The 21,707-nt window shown below is 43.8% G+C and overlaps 3 protein-coding genes across 4 annotated transcripts in view; 2 read left to right on the top strand and 1 right to left on the bottom strand.

Annotated features, from left to right (window-relative positions):
- Positions 1 to 68: 68 nt before the first annotated feature.
- On the top strand, positions 69 to 12,815 carry LOC146548487 (uncharacterized). Its single transcript, XM_085263355.1, has 18 exons — positions 69 to 129; positions 1,729 to 2,007; positions 2,410 to 2,658; positions 3,064 to 3,135; positions 3,873 to 3,980; positions 4,251 to 4,316; positions 7,019 to 7,121; positions 7,187 to 7,335; positions 7,551 to 7,829; positions 8,582 to 8,830; positions 9,422 to 9,511; positions 9,697 to 9,801; positions 10,908 to 10,973; positions 11,450 to 11,527; positions 11,634 to 11,684; positions 11,892 to 11,960; positions 12,051 to 12,102; positions 12,219 to 12,815. Exons 1-18 carry the CDS (start codon positions 69 to 71, stop codon positions 12,286 to 12,288), a joined length of 2,196 nt encoding a protein of 731 aa, XP_085119481.1. The 3' UTR covers positions 12,289 to 12,815.
- Positions 12,816 to 15,928: 3,113 nt separating this feature from the next.
- Positions 15,929 to 21,177, top strand: LOC146548486 (uncharacterized). The gene is made up of 8 exons (XM_085262578.1): positions 15,929 to 15,992; positions 16,887 to 17,144; positions 18,796 to 19,065; positions 19,219 to 19,287; positions 19,617 to 19,661; positions 19,745 to 19,855; positions 20,457 to 20,516; positions 20,587 to 21,177. The coding sequence occupies exons 1-8, from the start codon at positions 15,929 to 15,931 to the stop codon at positions 20,760 to 20,762; spliced, it is 1,053 nt and encodes a 350-aa protein (XP_085118704.1). The 3' UTR covers positions 20,763 to 21,177.
- Positions 20,170 to 21,707, bottom strand: part of LOC146548484 (uncharacterized) — an 11,020-nt gene continuing 9,482 nt past the window's right edge. For both annotated transcript variants that reach the window (XM_085262581.1, XM_085262580.1), the window contains exon 5: positions 20,170 to 21,537. In XM_085262581.1, coding sequence (XP_085118707.1) covers positions 21,391 to 21,537 — 147 coding nt within the window. In that variant the 3' untranslated portion in view covers positions 20,170 to 21,390. The remainder of the gene's footprint in view (positions 21,538 to 21,707) is intronic.

Below are 21,707 nucleotides of genomic sequence, written 5' to 3'. Positions count from 1 at the left end.
AACAGGCGTGTTCAGTTCCTGTTCTCAGATCACACAGGAACTGTTCAGACACTTCGCACTGTGTGAGGATGAAGGTGAACATCTTCTGCTGCCTGTTGGCCTGCACTCTGGGCTCTAATGTCGCTGCAGGTGAGACTCTTTCACTCTATTCACATTTACATATTCATAGTTTACATATGAGACTCAGATAATAAAAGCTGTGAAGTTCAGTGTGAGACTGTGTGCTTGGATAAAGGTGTGACCGCAGCTCAAAGTGTGCGACGCGTCACAGTTTTTATCTCACTGACTGTAAATCTGTCGTAAAATTATCCCTCAGTTATTTTACAGATGAACGAAGCCATTTTGTTCGGACTATAAAACGTTAGAAAAGACTGAGTGCTTCATACGACAGTTCAACCTCCAATCAGGAAATTAGTGTTTCCTGATTGGCGATCAGCAGGTGGTGGTTGTGGCTCGTTGGCCCAGTGTTTTGTGTTTGTGCACTTCTGAATCGTTGCTGTTTTCTTAGAGAGATTTATGAGATTTGTGCTTCCTAGTTTAGTCCTCTGGTGCTTTTGAGTTTGCTGATCAGGTCGTTCACTTCCCTCTGTGCTTCCTGTGGAAGTCAGTCTTGTCTCCATGGTTGTTTGCCTCTCTCTCTTCCTCACCTTCATCCATTTCCTCTCCGTGTTTCTCCTTCTGCTCCGTCCGTTCTGTTTCCGTGGTTCCCCTGAACAAAAACCACACAGAGCTACTTCCTGTTTTATTTTGATAGTGCTTGTCTCATGTGCATTGTGTTCACGTTTGCTTGCCCTGTCTCGCTGTGTCTGATTGGTTCCTGCTGTCCTCCCATGTGTTTCCTTGATCACCCCTGACAGGACAGATGCCTTCCATTAGGCCTCTGTCCTAGTGTCCTCTCTGCCTGAGGACACTCCAGGGCCAAGCACAGCAGTGGGTGAGTTAAACGACGGCGATGGCGAAGCGTGTCAGCCACCTACGACAGGGAGGGAAAGAGATGATGAGCTGCTAGACCTGATCAGAGAGGACACGAGGCAGCAAAGAGAGGCTGAGGAGAGGAGAGCAGGGAGAGGATGGACCGACTGTGTTCACCTCTAGAAAGATTAGTTCCCAAATGAAGAAATTTATTTAGTTGAATATATTTGTGACATTGTTGTGTGTGTTGCATCAGTTTAAAGGTTTTATGTTATTAATAAATTGATTCAAACAAACAGTAATTGTCACTGAGCTCATTTGATTTACAGGCATTTTTAACATGTATGAACACGACGCTAACTTTGAACTATATTACATGGATATTTATTTACTCAGAATGAAGTAAATAACAATAAAACCAGAATATTTGTAATACATCAACAATAATCAGGCCTGGGATCCTCCTGGTTAAACAAACTGGGACACTCAGGTTAACCCTGCAGGGTCTGGTTAAGGAAAAGGTGGAAAACAACATAAACAACTTTAGTAGAAAGTTATTGTTTCATTTATTTTAAGTGAGCAAAGCATTATTCTAATTATCAAGCTTAAGTAAAATAAACTAATATGCTGTGAAAAGTCTTCAATGTGATTGATTACTCTTCATCTGTGTAACTAAGCGCAAATAATCGTTTTCAGCTTTGTGACATTTTTACAGCCATCACACACAGATAAGTTAACATGTGTCCACAGCATCTGAAGGTTTATGGATTTCTCAGTCTGAGCTGTAATTCTGAAAAACTCTGTTTGTTTTTGCAGGTTTGACCCATGAAGGAGTTAAGGAGGGGACGCAGATCACTCTGCCCTGTCCTCACTCTGTGGAGGGTGGAGTGAGGTGGAGCAGAGAGAGTGGAGGAAGCAGAGCTGACATACTTACAGCTGATGGAGACAAAACTACAAAACACATCAATGATCCACAGAAACGATACAGTTCACAGGCTGACGGGGTTCTGATGATCCTCAGAGCTGCTCCCTCAGACTCTGGCAGATACTTCTGTAACCATGAAGCAGCTGTGGAGCTGACAGTGATCCCATCAGGTAACATCATGTTTTTCTATTTTCTGTTTAAAATCCATCTCTGTTACTGGTGACATGCAAACATATTTTAAACACTTTGTCAGGTTAAATCGAATGTGTCTGTGAAGCATGAACTCCCATCATGCACCTCTCTGCATAACCACAGAGCTTTGACACCAGGAGCATAAATCCTTCATCAGTCTCTGATCGAGTGCAGCTGGATTCAGTCAGACGATGTCAGACTATGAACGACTGTAAATATTACTGCAGCAGAGAGCATCCTTCATCATCATCATCATCATCATCATCATCCATTTTCTTAACCACTTCTTGTTGCTGTAACTTTAGTGCACAGCTTCCTGTTTAACAGTCTGCAGGTTGGAAAGAATCACTTTAATGATAAATGTCATGAATTCTTCACAGGAACAACAATAGTGAGTGTTGCAGAGAGGAGCAGCATCACTCTGAACTGTTCTCATGATGTTGGAGGATCAGCTGTTCCCACGTGGAGACGAGACTCTGGAGAAATAAATGAAGGAAGGATTTCTGTTTCCACGGAGGACACAACATTACGTATAAGAGAAGCTGAGCCTGCTGACTCTGGACTGTACTACTGTGATGGAGAACCAGCTGCTTATCTGAATGTGACCAAAGGACAGAGATCTGACAGAGGTGAGACACATGAATCCAAAACACATTAAACTCCACGTTCAAAGAGCTAAACCTGCGGGGTCTGCAGCCACCAGCACATCATAGTTTACAGCTCAAAGAGGAGGAAGAGCAGAGAGCAGGATGAGTTTAGTTTAGACCCTCGAGTTTGAGCAGTGCTGTCGATGACGTCACTGCGTTTGCTCCTGTATAACACGGCACTTTTAACAAATCCAGTACCCAGTCATCGTTTCCAAATCTCAAGATATTATCAAATGTTTTTGTTTCTTATTTATAGAAATTGTATTTTTTTGAAAACATGCATTTTATTTATTTATGGTACATATTTGGCTAAAATACACATGTGTAATTCTGTCAGTCTTTCTCATTTTCAGTGTATGAAATTAAATTCTCTGTTGTATTCTCAAGATAATAAAACAACCGCAGCAACAACAACTACAACAGTTACTCATCAGCCTGCAGTGACATCTGCCCCGTCAGGTATGACTCCAACAAAGACATCAGTCAGCTTCACAGGTTTAAATAATTGTCAGTCAAACTTACATCAGCTCTGCTGTTTACAGTATAAATGACGTGTGTGTTTGAGGCATGATGCTCTGTAAGACAAGCTCAGCTGTTCTGAATTACATTAAAAAAACACTGTTCAAAAAACTTAAAGGAAGACTTTGAAAACGTGTCTGATCTCAATGGGAAAAACTATTGCTGCATATCTATAATATGAGCGAGGACGTGTTAGCAATGGAAGGATGCCACATCGTTGGATGGACATGAACATTATAAACCTACAGAGGCTAAATTCAAAGACGCCTCGAGACACAGCAAAGCTTCCAGCTGTGGCACGTATTCAATGTGCCACAGCTGGAGAAGCTGGACTACCTGTGCAACCTGTGGAGGGTCCAGTATCACCCAGTGCTACCAGTAGACACACTGACCTTAGCTGGATGTCAAACTGGTGAAAACACAGACAGAAAAGAAGAGGAGGAAACGATGTCTGAGACTTTCAGCTGTAAAACTGTTCCTGTGTTGGAGGTCGTCTCATTGTTGCTCCTCTAAGTACAGCTGCTGCCTAGCTGTGCATCAACATCTGGCCTGATGCTACACTCTGAAGTGTTCCTTTAAGTTTTTGGAGCAGGGTTTATGATTTTAATAAATAGTATGTAGAGTCGATCATGTTTGTTTAATAATTGTATCAGATAATTATTCTTTTGCTTTTCCAGCCAGCCGTCACCTGTTTGACTTGGGGATCCGAGCCCTTGTGGTCTTCGTCTGCAGCCTTGTTCTCGTCATCATTTACTTTATTTGGAGACAAAAGTCGAAAAGACGAGGTGAGTAAAGTAAAAGGAGGTGCTGTGGTTTAGCTGACTTATGTATTTGTTTAGACACTTTATCCTGATCAGTCTCACATCTTTATTTCATGTTCAGCTGAAGTCTGGTTTACTTTCCTGCCTTCACTCTGTCTGCTAACTGCTAACACATTAGCCACCTGGGCTAGCACGGTTCAGCTAACAGCTCTGAATCTTGTTTCCAGCATGACATCACAACAGGCAGCATGTTTCACTGTCTTTAAGGAGGAGCTGACTCTGATCTGTCTGCAGGGACTGATGAACAGCTCCACGTCTGTGATGAGACACCAGCTGGAGCAGAACTTCATCTTATAAATGGTGAGAGTGAAGCAGCTGAGCTGATCTAAACTTTCATCCTTTCTTCTGTTACACTCACAGTCTGATTAACAGATTCCAGGAAGAAATAAACTGGTTCAATTATTCCTGCTGATAGTTAATCGTAATAATTAATTCTGTGTTCTTTCTCAGGAGCAGCGCCTGCATCAACATGCTGACAGCCCTGCAGGTAAATGTGGAGTTATTGGTTTGATGCTGCTGTTCATGAAAACAGACACTGGAGGGTTTATAAATAGTGAAAGATTAAATTGAACAAAACATAAGATCACAAGGAAAAAATGGATTTTATTTTTTTTATATATTCTTTAACACATAGAGAGTGAAGAAGAAACACCCAGTGCATCATGGGAATCCCCGGCAGCCTACGTCTATTGCAGCATAACTGAGGGAGGATTCAGGGTCACCTGGTCCAGCCCTAACTATATGCTTTAGCAAAAAGGAAAGTTTGAAGCCTGATCTTGAAAGTAGAGATAGTGTCTGTCTCCTGAATCCAAACTGGAAGCTGGTTCCACAGAAGAGGGGCCTGAAAACTGAAGGCTCTGCCTCCCATTCTACTTTTAAATACTCTAGGAACAACAAGTAGGCCTGCAGAGCGAGAGCGAAGTGCTCTAATAGGGTGATATGGTACTACAAGGTCATTAAGATAAGATGGGGCCTGATTATTTAAGACCTTGTATGTGAGGAGCAGGATTTTGAATTCTGGATTTAACAGGAAGCCAAAACAGGAGAAACCTGCTCTCTCTTTCTCCTTGTTAATAATCTCTCTTGTTTAACAGCTGTTTCAGTTTTTGAGCAAATCAAATTCAGGACAAACAACACGAGCAGTTATTGATGAGTCTGAGTGCTGCAACCAAGAGAAAACCACTGAACTGTGAAGTCATTTATATGATCCTTACACACTCGTCTCACTTTTGCTTATGAATCACTGACAGTTTAAATCTGTGAATATCTTTGAAAATGTACCAGATGCAACAACGTCTCAGTATTTATGTTTGTGTTTTTATAAACTCCTCTCATCGACTGCAAAGTAAAGAGAGCTTCATGTGGAGCCGAGAAAAAAGGAAAGTTTGGACACACTCATCCTTTCATGTTTCTGTGTTTTTGCTACTCTGTACATTGTGGACACAAACTGAAGACATCAGATACACGAAGCAGGATATCTGGAATTATAAAGAAGATCAATCTAAACATGTTTTATATTTTAGATGCTTGAAGCCAGGTTGGTATCATGTCAGTCATCAGTGGGACTCAGTGATGACCCACCTACACCACACACACCCTTTGCTGCTTCTGCTCTGTCATAAATATAGAAAATGACCTCATTTTATATCCTTTTGCACCATTTCAAAGCCCAGTGTATTCTGCCTGTGCTGACAGAGTGAAACGCTAAAGATATTTATTCTATGGAAAATCTTCATTTTTTTCTTTTGGTGTTTTATTGTTGTGTAAAATTAAAACGCTGAAGCAGCACCTGTGAGCTCGTCAGCAGCGCTCCTCCAGGTAGCAGCTGCTGTCAGCGTGCCGATCCGGGGAAGACGTCGTTGGCTCTGATGAGTGTTTGCTCGTCTCTTTACTCTAATGTTGTTTCTCCTCCCTCTGTGCAGAGCTTCCCAGGATTCCCCTCCTGCCTGGGATGGTCAATGCCTGAGCGTTGATGCTGCATGTCTGCTTCTCCCTGGAGCACAGCTTCTATTTCCACATTTGTATGACGCATGTTTTTAGTGAAGTCACTGTAAACAAATAAAATAAAATAATTTCCCCCAGGGATCAATAAAGTCTTCTGATTCTGATAAAGGCTGACTGTGATTCCTCTGACTGTAAGTCCACTTCAGTGTACATGACATTATGATACCAATGATAGCCGACCAGACTGATAAAGCTGCTGATATCATGGAGGAGGAAGGTAGATATGTGATGTGTGGACGGGAAGCAAGGCTGACACTGGAGGTGGAGGCTAGCTGTTCTTCCATGGTGCAGATAGAAATGGAGTAGGGGAAACCTTGAAGGTGGAGCATGTGAACAGTGTTGTGGAGGTCAGACAGGATCATAGCGAGTGGTGATTGGAGCAGACCTCTGGCATCCAGGTGGAGGGAACAGAGGTGACGGAGGTGCTGGGTGGGCTTGGTGTTACAGAGAGAAATGAAACTGTGATTGTGATGAAGGTGCACACAGGTGGGCTACATCTAACACAGAAAGGGGAAAGTGAAAGCTAGGAGACTGTAAGGTGGTGTCAGGGAGGATGTATATATGCAGCATTTAATGGTAGGATGACTTTGAAGAAGAGGAGGTGAGTGAAGGTTGACAGCTAGGTGGTAGCTACAGCAAAGACAAAGGCTGACAGTCACCTTCATGTGACACTGAGAAAAGAGATTGTATCTGAGAGACGAGGAAGGATTATGGACACCCCACACTTCACTCTCTTTCTCCTTTAAGACAACTCTCTTCTTATTGGCTGTCCCTCACAGACAGTCATTTAGTGCATGGGCGGGTCATATTATTAAGTATGTAAACGCAGCTGACCTTTGTATGTACACACAGCCCTCCTTCAGCCATCAGATTAGTGTCAGTGATCCCTGCCTCACTGGCTACATGATTTAAAACAATCCAAAGTTGTTATTTGATTATTATTTGATTATTCGCTGCGTGGTGAAAACTCACTGATGTAACTGATCTGGTTTCTACAGTAAGACAGGAGATCAGACGCCCCCACCACCCCCACCCTGGAACCTTCTACCTCCGCCTACGACGACATCATCTTATATCTGCATCAGTCGATAACACAAAACTGTCAGAATGTAAATTACATCACATTCCAAACTATAAAAGGAGCATCTGTATTCATTAACCACAAGAAGTGAGCAGCAGGAGGAAGAACAGACGTGTTCAGTTCCTGTTCTCAGATCACACAGGAACTGTTCAGACACTTCGCACTGTGTGAGGATGAAGGTGAACATCTTCTGCTGCCTGTTGGCCTGCACTCTGGGCTCTAATGTCGCTGCAGGTGAGACTCTTTGAGCTTCTTCTGAGACTCGGATGATGTAGAGCCTCGTTATTCTTCCTGATTTCTATCAAAGTTTAATTTTATGAAACTTGATTTAAAAAATCAAAACATTGAGAAAGTCTCCAGTTATTTACATGAGGATAAACGTGTGATGTTACCGTGTGTCCACAGCATCTGAAGGTTTATGTGATTCTGAAAACTGTTTGTTTTTGCAGGTTTGACCCATGAAGGAGTTAAGGAGGGGACGCAGATCACTCTGCCCTGTCCTCACTCTGTGGAGGGTGGAGTGAGGTGGAGCAGAGAGAGTGGAGGAAGCAGAGCTGACATACTTACAGCTGATGGAGACAAAACTACAAAACACATCAATGATCCACAGAAACGATACAGTTCACAGGCTGACGGGGTTCTGATCGTCCTCAGAGCTGCTCCCTCAGACTCTGGCAGATACTTCTGTGACCATGAAGCAGCTGTGGAGCTGACAGTGATCCCATCAGGTAACATCAAACATTTTAACAGTTGACCTGTTTCCTATTTAAAAATCACGCGTCTTCCATAAAAAAATAATAACTGACTCAAACAAATTCAGTGAGAATGAAAAGCTGCATTTCAGACGTGTTTTCCAGCTTTGTTTTGTCACATGTGCTTCCTGTTACTGTCGATGAGTTTCTATAAAGTAATAACTGTAATGTTCTTCATGTGTAAACCTCACATGCTGCAGTAACCAGTGAGCAGCTACATAATAATAAAAGTCTTATCTCTGCTCTCTGTAAACTCAAACCAGTGTTTATGAACTTCAGCTGATACGATCACACTGAAGCATTTTTGGGTTTTTGTGCAGTGACCGACTTTATGTTGACGATGTCATTCTGTCTTTGCTTTGACATCAAAAACCTAAAACGCCAACAGAGATAACCGGTATCATCAGAGCGCAGACTTCCTGTTTGAAGTGGCGGCTCGGGCCAGCTTCACACAGCCTGTAGTAGCTGTGTGCTGCCACCAGGGGGCAGTGCGCAGATATACTGTGTGGACTCGTGTCTGTCTGTGCTGTTGTTGCTGCCTGAGCTCCAGTTTGATGGAAACAGATAAATAGAAATGGATGAAGTGAAACAGTGAAAACAATGAACGCTGTCGGCTGCAGCCCTCTCTGTGCTCCCTGTCCTCCTCTTTCCTGTTGACGTCCACCTTTAAACCAATCAGCACGTTGGAAAGAATCACTTTAATGATAAATGTCATGAATTCTTCACAGGAACAACAATAGTGAGTGTTGCAGAGAGGAGCAGCATCACTCTGAACTGTTCTCATGATGTTGGAGGATCAGCTGTTCCCACGTGGAGACGAGACTCTGGAGAAATAAATGAAGGAAGGATTTCTGTTTCCACGGAGGACACAACATTACGTATAAGAGAAGCTGAGCCTGCTGACTCTGGACTGTACTACTGTGATGGAGAACCAGCTGCTTATCTGAATGTGACCAAAGGACAGAGATCTGACAGAGGTGAGACACATGAACCCAAAAGTAACACAGAAATGTTTTTGTAGAGTTTCCTCTGTTTTCTGCCGCTCTCTGCAACAGTCGCCGACCACCGGCTATCCCGCCATGTCGCTGCTGCAGTCTCTCATGCTCTACCTCTAGCCCCCTTCATCTGCCCCGCCAGGTCCTCTTATTGGCCTACGGTGGCCAAGGGCGAACCCTGATTGGTCACAGTCTTAACTGGCATGCCTGGAAGTCTTCCGGCAACACGTCAACAATATACACAATAAAAGCATGCAATGAAACTGTACGAATAAAACACTGTACATTATTAAAGATTAAAAACGATGAAACACAGCAACTCATGCACAAATGCTTAAAAACACAAAGTTAAAACATGTCAGCTTCACCGCGTGACATTAATCAGCATCAGTCAGACAGCATCCAATCATTGTTCACAAATCACAAGATGTTATGTGAAATTCTTCAGTTCAGTTTTTTACTTTGTTTGTATGTGGAGTTTGTTTTTAACCAACTCGTACATTTAAAGTTCAATCGTTGATTTTTAAGCTGTTATTTTTTATGTATCTACATTTTCTTTTTTCTGTACTTAAGATAATAAGACAACAACAACAAAAACACCACCTACTGCTACAACTCATACAGCATCAGTAACAACTGCATCACCCCCCGATGCTCCATCAGGTATGATTGCATCAAAGAATCTAACGAGTGCAGTTGAACAGATTTAAATGTAAACATGTTCATCTCTTCTGGCCTGTAGCATAAATGACCTTTAGAGTGAGGTCTGATGTGTTTATATATTAAATATTACAGAGAGTCCATGTATGTGATGCATGATCCGTGTTCATCACTCTGACCTTGTCCAGCTTTTCCAGTGCAGAGTTTCCTGATAGGAACTGGTCTTCTTCTTCTCTCCATCTTCATCCTCATCACTGCCTGCTTCATGTGGAGATGCAGGTCCAGCAGACGAGGTGAGTAAAGAGAAACATGACCAGAATCTGTGGTTTACATGACTTATTCATTGGTTTAGACATGTTAGTCGCATCATTCTCACATATCTGCTGTGGTCCAGTTTAGCTTCCTTCACTCGGTTCTTTTGAAACATCTGTTAGTACGATGGTGGCTGTGAGCTGCGGTCTGTCTGTCAGCTCAAATGTCATGCTAACACATCATGCTAACACATCACGCTAACACGTCATGCTAACACATCATGCTAACACATCATATTAACACGTCATGCTAACACGTCATGCTAACACATCATGCTAACACATCACGCTAACACGTCATGCTAACACATCATGCTAACACATCATAATACACGTCATGCTAACACATCATGCTAACACATCATAATAACACGTCATGCTAACACATCATGCTAACACATCATATTAACACGTCATGCTAACACATCATGCTAACACATCATAATGCACGTCATGCTAACACATCATGCTAACACATCATAATACACGTCATGCTAACACATCATGCTAACACATCATAATAACACGTCATGCTAACACATCATGCTAACACATTAGCCACCTGAGCTAATGCAGTTCAGTTAGCTGTGTTTTACTACTGCGTGTTCACCTCTGTGCACAGATTCCATTCGGTGAGTGAAGATGTGAATAAAGTAATAAAATAAAATAAATTAGCGTATGCTGTTAGCAGCTTAGCTAACAATAAAGCTAACACAAGTTCAAAGGTTACAGTTTCTTTTCTACAAATGAATCTTTAATCTTTCATTTTAAATGAGTACACAGCACTTATATAATATTACTGTTAACTCCAAACCTAAAATGATTTTATTCTGCCTCACTGTTGATTTTACATCCTGTGGACTTTATTCTGGTGCAAACAGACACCTTCGAGGTGAGAGCAGGTTGGTCACTGTAAGTATGTGAGGTGAAAGGTCAGCGGTCAGTATTTCCTAAACTCAGTTTAACAGCAAAAGCTTCCTAAGCAGCCACAGTCCAGTTTAGCTTCACTTTCATTATCACAGCTGGACGTCATCACAGGCAGCGTGTTTTAAACTTTAAAGCAGGAGCTGACTCTGATCTGTCTGCAGGGACTGACAAACAGCTCCACGTCTATGATGAGATACCAGCTGGAGCAGAACTTCATCTTATAAATGGTGAGAGTGAAGCAGCTGTGACTGAGGCTCATCATCGGAGCTGCTTGTAGTTTGATAGTCTGAATGAATCCAGTGTTTGTTCTCAGGAGCTCGCCTACGACCTGCACGCTGCCTGATGGAGCAGCCACTTAAATTATTTCCCCTCCTGTTGTTTCCATCATTAGATGTTATGTAGATAATATTTTAAACTGAAAACTGCACTGAAATCTTGTAGCTGTGTTTCATATTATTATTTTTACTCTATCGTCGTCTTCTAGTTCATTCTGTAATTAAGCCGATTGAAGTTTGGATGTTTGGGTTGGCTGTAGCTCAGGCGGCAGAGCAGGTCCTCTGCTGATTGGGAGGTCGGTGGTTTGATCCCCAAAGTGCTGTATACGAATCGGTCCATTTGGATAACTTTCAAATTCTGAACCTCATCAACAGTAAAGCAGGAGAGTGATGTCTGCCAAACTCTTACTGAGACTTGTTGTTGACAGGAGGATCAAACCACAGTGATCCCACATACGACACCATCGCTGAGCTGCCACAGACTGGAAACGACACCAGTAACACCTGTGCTGCACTGAACATTCACAGTCACATGATCTAAGCAAACCTTCTGCTGATACTTCATCTCCTTCCACCTTCATGCTGCATCTAATCAAAATATTTCATTTACAGATTTTCCACATTCCTTGACTGCTTCCACTTTCCATGCTGGAAATAATAAAGGTAACTTTAATTCTTGCTTCTGATTTGGACGGGTACTAAAAGAGCCACACATGAGTTATTTTTGGATAACCCAAAATTATTTTGTGTGATCAAACTTTTGGATCTGGTGTCTTCTAAAGCTGAAAATGTTGATTTGTTGTGTGTAACAGCTTAAAACTGGACTGTTACTTGGATCTGATGAAGACTATTTGATAAACATTTTAACAGGAGGATCAGACCACAGTGATGCCACATACGACACCATCGCTGAGCTGCCACAGACTGGAAACACGACCGGTAACACCTGAGCTGCCATCACTATTTACAGTCCCATCTAAATGAGAGGTTCTGGTGATAAATTTAAATGTTTTTCTTTTCCTCCTGCAGATTCTCCATATTCTGTGATTGGTGCCACGTTTAGTGATGGAAATAAAAAAAGGTCATTTTAACGATCAGCACCTCATTTTACACAAACTCATGGTGAACACGCCAAACCTGCACAGCTGTGTTTGTTACACACAACCCACTCAGACTGATGATGTTTATGATCCACAGGTTCTTCACAGCCCGTCAACAACACGTATGTCTTACTGAAGAAACCAAGAAGCAGGCCGGACCGGTGTAGCTTCACCTGAATGTCCTGCTGTCAGGAACAGTCTGCACAGCACAGATGTTCATGGGAACATGTAACATGCATATGTCGAGATTATTCTGAATTATTGTGAAACTGCAGCTGATGAAATCGACCCAGGAGGCTTTTGTTAGTGTGTCTGTCTTTAAACACTTACGCTAAAAAGCTTAAATAAATTCTGACCCAACTGTGCTGAGGTGCAGAGCTCATGGTCACACCCACCCACTCATCCAGCGCAGGGTGGCTGCGGTGGGGGGTGGAGCCTGAAATCTGTCCTCCGTCCATCGACGTGTTCGAGGTTCATGATTCATCGGTGGAAAATTGACAAAAAGCTAAAAGCTTTGATTCTTACAGTGTGCTGTAGTGTGTGTGTTTGACCTCTGACCTTTCCTCCAGTCAGTAGATTGATCTGAAGGTCAAAGTGATAAAAATCCTTTGCAGACATGATTATAAAGACAAAAGCTTGTAAGATAACTATTGTTGGCCTGAGAAAGTTTCTGAGTGCAGTTGATTCACTTCATGAACACATGAATAAAAGCTTTGATTTAAAGCGTTTTGGTATTAATGACGAAACATGTCACACGTCTGCTGCAGTCACATTTAAAACACTGATAATATTCACATTTAGATCAAGTAAACTTGGAAAACAGTAGATTTGTGCTGACTTTGTGTTTGTGTGCAGACGTGTCCGCTGAGCTTCACAGCTTCAGCTGTTGAAAGCACAGACGGCCCATCAGCTGCTCAGCTTCCTTCCTGTGTCACCGTCATCGGTCTGTTAATAACACATGAATGAACCTGGACAAACACACAAGCTATGTTACTCTGATTCAGGGCTTCTGCTGCTCTCGTCTCTTCCAGCTCCCTTACTTGTTTCTTAGTCTTTAGGTTTAGTTAATGTTCCTCGCCTGTGTTCCATGTTACATCCTCCACGCCGTGGAGGTGACAGCGTGGAGGTTTGTAGCTGTAAGATTCAGAATTGTGACCTCAGGACTTCATCTGTTTATAATCATCCAAGCAGACAGTGAGCGCAGCAGACACGTGTCACGTGTACGTGTTTCTGACATTTATCAGCACTGAGCGACGAGCACGCTGAGCTGATGAGAAACATGCTGTGAGCCCACAGAGTGTGTTCATGTGAGCTGATGACTGCAGTCAGGATGAAGCTGGACGTGTGCTGCTGCCTGTTAGCAGCCGCTGCTCTGGGCTCTAACGTCGCTGCAGGTAAGGAGACTCGTAACTTTAAGAGACGTTCAGCTCAGCGACTCTGGACTGTACTCCTGTGCTGGCGGAGCAGCGGTTAATCTGGATGTGACCAAAGACCCGACTGACACGTCGCAGAAAGGTGCTGTGGCCGCTTTACAGAGCAAACATGATTGGCTGAGGCTTTAATGTCTCTAACAACGACACCTTATTTGAAAAAGTTGCCAAAATATGAATCTAGTTTCATTGTTTTGTCTCCTTTTTTGAAACCAGCAGATGTAAATGAAAGCATGTTTATTCTTTTACCCTTTAAGACCGACCACAGAACCAAGTCCGTCAGAGCTTATATTATATTTTTACATGCTGTGGAGCCATTTCAAGTTGCTATACATCAATACAACCATTATAGCCCAGATTTTAATAATATGTCTGCATTAAGTGCATAGTAATTACATAAATTGCAAAAAAAATTGAAAATCGTTTTTGTTTTTTTAACATATATTTCTAGTGAGAGAAATTTAAGAGGCTTATCCCTCAAAACTGTAAATACAAAAACGTTGCACAAACTAGTTTCCCACCACAGGAAATTTATTTTAAGTGTCTTCATAGTTTTATTTTTGAAATACACCAATTTTTATATACTGCAGGAAAAACGAAAATACATATTATAGTGCAAATTTGCAAAAAAGTAGCATCTGCATCAAAATAAACTATTTCCAGCAGTGCAATATGAGTCCTCAGCATCCCAGAAACCACACAGAAAGTCACAAAGTCAAACATAACTTTTAAAAACACCAGTATAGGCTCATGAGGCCACGATGGTAAAAAAACTACATTTCCGCAAAATGATGTCACTTCCGATTTCGGGCAGGTCATGGCGGACGTAGGAAGTGTTACAAACACCTGATCGGATCGGCAAAGCGTGTTTCTGGAATATTATGTTTTTGTTGCTGCAAGTGCTTTGATGCAGTTTTTGCAAAGCTATATGTGGAAGGAAACTGTGACCGAGGACAAGCTGATGGCATAAGATGTAAGTACAACTCCTCCGGTTTCATATGCAAAAGAATCATATTGCTAGCTTATGTGGTTGCAGAGCTACCGGGATTTTAAAATAGTTACACAAAACAGAGCGTGCTGCTCCGACCGGCTCTAAAGGTATCAGGTACATCAGAAACAAGCTGAGCTGTGGCTGAGTCTGAGCAGAGCTCCTGGTTCTTTGGTGCTTTCAGGTGCGTCACGTTGATCTGAGCTGCGTTACTGTGTCTTCTTCCAGGGGCTCATTCTGAGCAGCAGCTGGTTCTGGGTGCTGTCGTCCCCCTCGTCTTCATCACGTGGAGATGTAGAAATAAAAGAAAAGGTGAACGAAGGAGACGAATTAGAAAACAGTTCAGTTTGTCACAGAAACCCTGCTGATCCTTCATCGCTGATCGTTGATCAGTGAAAGTGTTTGTGCTGAGAGACGCTGAAGACTGAAGCTTCACGTCTCTGTGTGATGAGACACACTTTAAACTGCTGCAGGTCTGAGTGCAGCGAGCTCAGGAAACCAGTTTAAGATGATGGGAGTTTTGAGGCAGGTGTCCTCACAGGGGACAAGTGACCTCAGTGTCATTTTTTCTGTCATCTTACGTTAAAGGAAGGAAATTACCCAGAAAACGTTACAGTGTGAACCTCTGTGAAGTTATTTATCTCCATGTGTGTCACACAGAGCCTAAAGTTGAGTCAATGAAATTCCAGCTTTTCCAGCATTTTTCTCACGTTTCCATGGAAAAAAGAAAAAGACAAAACTGTTGAGTGAACAAAAGCCTGTTTTTCCCTAAAGGTGGATCTCATCAGGGCTCGCTCATCGATCATCCTCCGGCTCTGGGAAACACACCTGGTAAAGCCTCAGAGATATTTGAGGATATAATGAAATATTCACGTGTCTGCTGCAGCGCCTCGAGCCAACACGTGTGTTCACTGTGTGATCAAGCTGCACCGACAGCGAGCCTGAGGGGATGTTTCCCTGCATTAGTCCGAGTCTGTGATGTTTTAAAGTGATTCCACTCTGCAGGTGATGATAACGTCACAGAGCCACAGGTGTTTTCTAACCTTCATCATGTGACTTTTCTCTAATTGCAGGAAATCCTCAGGATCAAACCTTCCACGCCTCCTGCTGCGAGCATGATGTCATCATGTTTACCTTTTGTTTGACTTTCACACAAACATTCAGAGGAACAAAGGTTAAAATCTCAGCTAGTCCTTCATCCGAGAGCTTCCAGCTGCTCATCAGATCCATGCGACACAGCAGACCTGCAGCGGGAGCACGCCTCTTTATTTTCCAGGCCGCTGACGCTCCCTGAGTCACTGAGGACGAGGAAGGAGAGGAAGAGCGGTGCAGAGACAGACAGGCTCGAGGCGCGTCGGCAGCTCTGCAGCTCCACGTTTGTTCCTGAACATGTTCTCCTGTCACGTTTGGTTCCTGCTCTCAGGTCTGATCGGCTGCACGGGAAACTCCACAGGTACGAAAACCTCCCGTTCTTCTGTCCTCGTCACACTTTCAGGGAACCGCGAGGAAACAATAATACAGTTGTTCTTATTTATAGGTTGCCTTTGTTGGGTTAAAGTTGGACGGTGCACGCCTCAGTTTACTTTTGTACAGTTGTTGTTTCCATTTTTGCAAACTTGATGCAATCAAACATGTTCTAGAAAAACATCTTTTTGTGTCAAATTCCCATAAAAACATTTTGATGGACTGAAATGACTCACATGCTGTTATGAAAGAGTCCATCGGAAGATGATTATTTCTTTATTGGTGCAAAATAAGTTAAAGATGAAAACGTCATAAATCCACAGTTCTTTATGCATGTTTACAGTCAGTGCGTGTAGATTTCCTCTGACACACGACATCGTTCACCGCCCTGCTCGACAAAACGCTGTCCAGCAAACATTTTGCAACGTTGTAAATTTAGACGCAGACGTTTCCATGAGATAAAAGAGGAAACAAACTGAAGCCGGAGCATCAGCAGGGTGTGAGTGTCACACAGCTTCATCACATCATCTAAATATAGGAGACGGATCACTAAAGGAGAACCTGTACGAGACTGTATATAAAAGATGACCACAGCAACATTTGAGCCTTTGCCCTGTTTTTACGTTTGACGTTTAAAGTGTCGTGGGCGTCGTCATCTTCACGTCTTTCAGGCAGAAGTTACCAAAGCAAACGGCCTCTATGAGAAAGTCTTTTATTAACCTCACAGTAAACCATGTTAAGCCTTAATGCAGCTTAACCAGGTGAGCTCACCTGTGTGCTGCATTGGTTCAGCCACGTTAGAGGACCTGTGGCTGTATTTAAAGCACATTTGTACTGCTTGAGTTCGACAGTTTCAGATGTGTGACCCCGTCCTCTGCCCCAGCAGCGATCTGGTTTTCGGTCCCTGAGAATCACCACGTCTGTCTGCCGTGCGGCAGCTCTGGCAGCTCAGACGTGATCTGGACTCGGCAGGATCAGGAGGTCCTGGTGACCCGACGGGGCGGCTACAAGACCAACAAGGACTGCCGGCGCTACCGCCTCATGGTTAATGGCGACCTCTGCGTCCAGCATCTGAAGGAGTCGGATCATGGAAGATACCGCTGTAACCAGCAGCTGGTGGCTGAGCTGCAGGTGCTGACAGGTATGCTGGGGGTGGAGCCACCAGGGTGGGTGGGTTGGGGGTGGGAAACAAATAATAAATGCAGGGAAAGACGAGGAACAGGGAAAAGCTTTACGACAGCCTGGCCGCCCTGACTCTGCCACACGCTGTAATCTCCTGGTCATTAATAATCGAACTGAGTTTCCTCTCATGTGATCCTGATCAGGTTCAAATCAGTTTGATGTTTGAAGCCTCGCAGCGACAAAATAATAAATCACCTCAAAACCGTCCAATCAAACGTAACGAGCCTGTTTTCAAATGTAAGGAGCAGAAAGTACGAATATTTGTTTCAACATGTAGCGAATAAAAGTTAAAAGTATAAAAGAAACTACTCGAGTCAAACACAGGAACCTGAAAACTCTACTAGTACAGTAGCAAAGTATTTGTACTTGTTCCCGCTGGAGTAGCAGCCGGCTGGGAGCCAATGACAGAGACAAGTTACACAATACAAATCGCTCCGTCTGCACACAGCAGGCAGATGCATGTGTGGCAAACACTCCTGTGAACTGAGCGCTCACTTCTTCATCAGCTCTGCAGTGCAGAAATGTCTGCTTATCGCTGACGCAGCTTCTCCAAAGTAAGGAACTGAGTATGAAACCTAACGTCTGCACTCACACAGTCACCAGCTCTTCAGGCTGAAGAATCGATGACAGCACGAAGTGCCGTCACACTGATGCAGGCACATTAAAACCACACAGAGGCTCAAAGGAAGCCAGCGGTTTGAAGAAGGACGTGTCGAAATGATCAGTTTTCTATGTAAAAGAGAAGTGGATGGCACGGAGGCACAGAGTGGGAGTGATGTGAAAAGAAACATTTCCACTGTTTAAATTTGTCTCACACACGCCTCCAGAAAGATGACTAGATATTAAAGTGGAAACGATAAAAACAGGAAATGTGTGGCCTAAATATGAAACTGAGCGAGCAGAAACAGCCGGCTTATCTCTGCAGAGCAGCTCGTCATTATCACACCATCTTTTAATAGGTCACTGAGTCTGTTTGCGTGTGATTGCATGCTACAATCGGTGACTGACCACGAGCTTTAGCAACTCTGCGGTGAAGCATTCACACGCCATGGCGTGTGTGAGGAGCTGCGCTGCTCATCCTCAGGTCTGTGAGCTCAACACCTCCAGCATGAGCACAGCTGCAGGGAGGGGGACGAGTCCGCTTTAGTTTGCAGAGGCTGCAACCAGCAGACGCCACAGCAGCGTCCTCTCCAACAAAAGCCTGCACCTCACGCAGAGGGCACCACAGCGACGCACAAGCACCACGACAACGTCACTGCAGAATAAAGTCGACACAGGAAGCACAGATCCAGCAAGAAGCCGTGAACAATATAATCATGGATTGCATTTATATATATAGCGCTTTACTATTCATTCACACACTGGTGGAGGCAGCTACGGTTGTAGCCACAGCTGCCCTGGCAGACTGACAGAAGCCAACACCAGTAGGCGGTAGGTAAAGTGTCTTGCCCAAGGACACAACGACCAGGTTGTGATCCCGGGGATCGAACCGGCAACCTACAGATGCGCTGCCCAACCCCCTGTCCCTACGGCCGCCTGTCAATATCACAGCCACTCAAGTACAGAAGGTCAGCAGTGACAGCGCGAATGTCTCTGCGTCTTCTCCTCAGGTCGGGACTACACGGTGTCCGCGGGCCGGACGCTGCTGCTCCCCTGCAGCGGCTCCTCCAAACCCAAACAGAGGTGGTTCCAGCAGAGGGAGGGCGAGAGGCGGGAGGCCGTCCTCACCAAGTACAGAAACGGTACGGTGAAACCAGAAAGGGGCGGCGGCCGGCTGAGCTTCACCAACGACGCCCTGCAGATCCAGGACCTGCAGCCAGAGGACGCTGGAGAGTACGTCTGCAACGGGCTGCTGCAGGCCAGAGTCACGGTCCTCGCAGGTGGGTCGGTCCAGCCTGGACTCACCTGCTGCTTTCACGTTGTCTGTAGTTTACACGTGTTCATGTTTTGTGTATTTACAGGTTGTTTCATGAGCTTTGTATTCATGTTTGTGTGAACCAGGATTTAAACATAGAAACTGTTTGCATTCCCAGCACACGCAGAGACGAGCAGCCAGCCTCCGTCCACCAGCACACCTCCATCACCTGCAGTGGTGACAGCCGGTAACACCACACACATCATCATACATCCACACTCAAACACGTAACAGCTGTGAAACAGCGCTGCTGTCTGCAATCATACCGTACATGGATTTACCAAACCTGCCCGTGTGCTGCGCTACAAATGGATCTACGTCATACTTCCTTAAATCTGTCTGTGCCTGCAAATGTTGTCTTTATTTAGTTGTGTGAAATATAATTGACCACAATCTTAATCCTCAAATGAGATGTCTTTGTTTATTGGATGCAAACTTTCACATGACCTTTGACATTTAAACGTTGTGAGTGTGCGACCAGTGTGGGTGTGTGCGTCCTCTCGCTCTGTTTATTAGAAGTGGGAGAAATAAAGAAGAAGAGCAACACGAGACCTGAGAACGGTCAGTCCGGTTAGGAATCGCGTTTGTAGTTTTCTGCCAGATGTGTCGCGTGTTCATGAACCAGATGTTGTGTGCGCTCTCAGTTCTGCTGCTGGTTGCTGTCGTCAGCGTGGGGTTGATGATCATCTTCTTAGCTGCTGTCTGTGTGTTGCTGACCAGCATGAAGTGCAGGAGGAGGAAACGCAGAGCTGCAGGTGAACGTTTGGATTTAAGTTCCTGGGTTTGTCAGGGTGCGTGCAGACGGATGCTGCTAGAAGCAACCCTGCCTGAGACTATGACACGCTGCGCCACCTTCTGGCACAGACTGGGATTACACAGAGTGCGAGTGAATTCAGTGAAAGAGTAAATGATTTGAAATGTGATTTAAAAAAAGAAGAAACTATGATTTTGGGGGACATGAGAAAGTTTTTATCATCAAAGGTTTTTTAATGAATTCATTTATTTATGTAGAATATTTGATTAAAAATATTTATATTTGACATCTTCAGATTATTCACCTTCACTGCTTCAGTTTTTCATACTGAACTTTTTTCATGCATCATTATCAGTATTTAATTGTTATTTATTATTCAGTGATGTTTATATTTCAGGCAGTCTGAAGCGTGTTGGCTGATTCATTTATGTTTAAAAGGATTTTATTGACCGATTCTTTTTTGCAGCTTCAGATAAACAAAACTTTGTGTTTAAAACATGAATCCGCACATGCAAAAATATGGATGTTGCTATGGTAACAGAATCCAGTATTAGAGTCAGCGTGTTTTCTGATGATGCTGCGCTCTTCATCTCTCCATGCAGCAGCACCGACACGTGAAGACACAGAGCTGCAGCCGTGGACGGCGTCCAGCGCACCGACAGGTAACCTCACCAGGTGTTCGATGTCCTCACGTCAGTCTACGAGGGATTAAAACGGTGTGTCTGTCTGCAGAGGGTGAGGACTTAGAGACCCCGCCCCTCTGTGGGGAGACGATCCACTACGCCTCTCTGGGCCGACAGAACTGGAGAGAGAGACCCAGCAGGAGTCCGCCGGAGCAGAGCCACCACAGCGTCATCTACTCCTCTGTCGTCAGCAGACCTGCAGCGAGAGCTGAGCACAAACTCTGAAAGTCTGAGTGTACGGTCGTGTGACGGGAAGCTTAGTTTCACCTGTGACACAAGCTGTTAAAATCCTGTCAGTCAGTTTGGTTTCATGTTTCACTCTCTGCTTCAGCAGCACAGCTGCTTTCACTGAGTCTTTACATGTTACAGCGAGGACTCGTTCACAGGCGTCCACATGTGGAGCGTCACATCTGGACCGGCGGCCATCAGGACAGATCGTGGTGTCAGAATCAGTTTATTAGTAACAGACAAAGTGTGGAACCTGTTCATGGAAGCAGCACAGCAAACATATTTACAGCAGCAATATTCAGACACAGACATAAAGATTTGAAACTGACCCGAGGGAACTATTCACACACATGGGTAAAAAAGGATTTTCTTTAGTTTAGTAATTATCTGCTGTGGCAGATTTACATTCATGGCTGTTACTTTATTAACAGAAATGTTTTACAAACATTTTGCTTTCATTGCAACTTTCTGGATATTTAACATTTTAAGTTTTTCTGCTCACTGAAAAATAAATCTTATCTGTTTACACAAACAAATAAACTAAAATCTAGATTTTGAAATCTAATCACATATTTTCACAGTTTTATTAATTTAAAAAATTCATTTACGCTCATTTAAAGTGCTTCTATCTGTGGTCATGTGATGCCTTTGAGTTCTTGCACATGTTCACTGTTGAGTACAGGACCTTCTCTTCAGCCAATCCGGTTCCTCTCCTGGTGGTGGGGCGGGGCTTGTCTGGATGCTTCAGGCTGGAATAATGCAAAGACTCTTCCTGCAGAGACACAAAGAGTAAAAAATCTGATTAAACTGCAGGTCATCATGCTGCAGGTTCATGTGTGAGGTCTCTACATCTGGCTTCCCTGCACTGCGTGGTGCTCAGCACAGGCCTGTGAATCCTCTGAATCTCAGCGTTCAGCTGTGCTGAAGATAAAAGCTGCCAAA

Source organism: Mchenga conophoros, linkage group LG22 (genome assembly GCF_057382185.1).
Source record: "Mchenga conophoros isolate Kocher_MC1m ecotype Shallow Benthic linkage group LG22, M_conophoros_male_GT1.1, whole genome shotgun sequence".
Lineage (NCBI taxonomy): Eukaryota > Metazoa > Chordata > Actinopteri > Cichliformes > Cichlidae > Mchenga > Mchenga conophoros.
The sequence above is the reverse complement of the archived record's forward strand: the minus strand, read 5'-3'. Positions and strand labels throughout refer to the sequence as shown.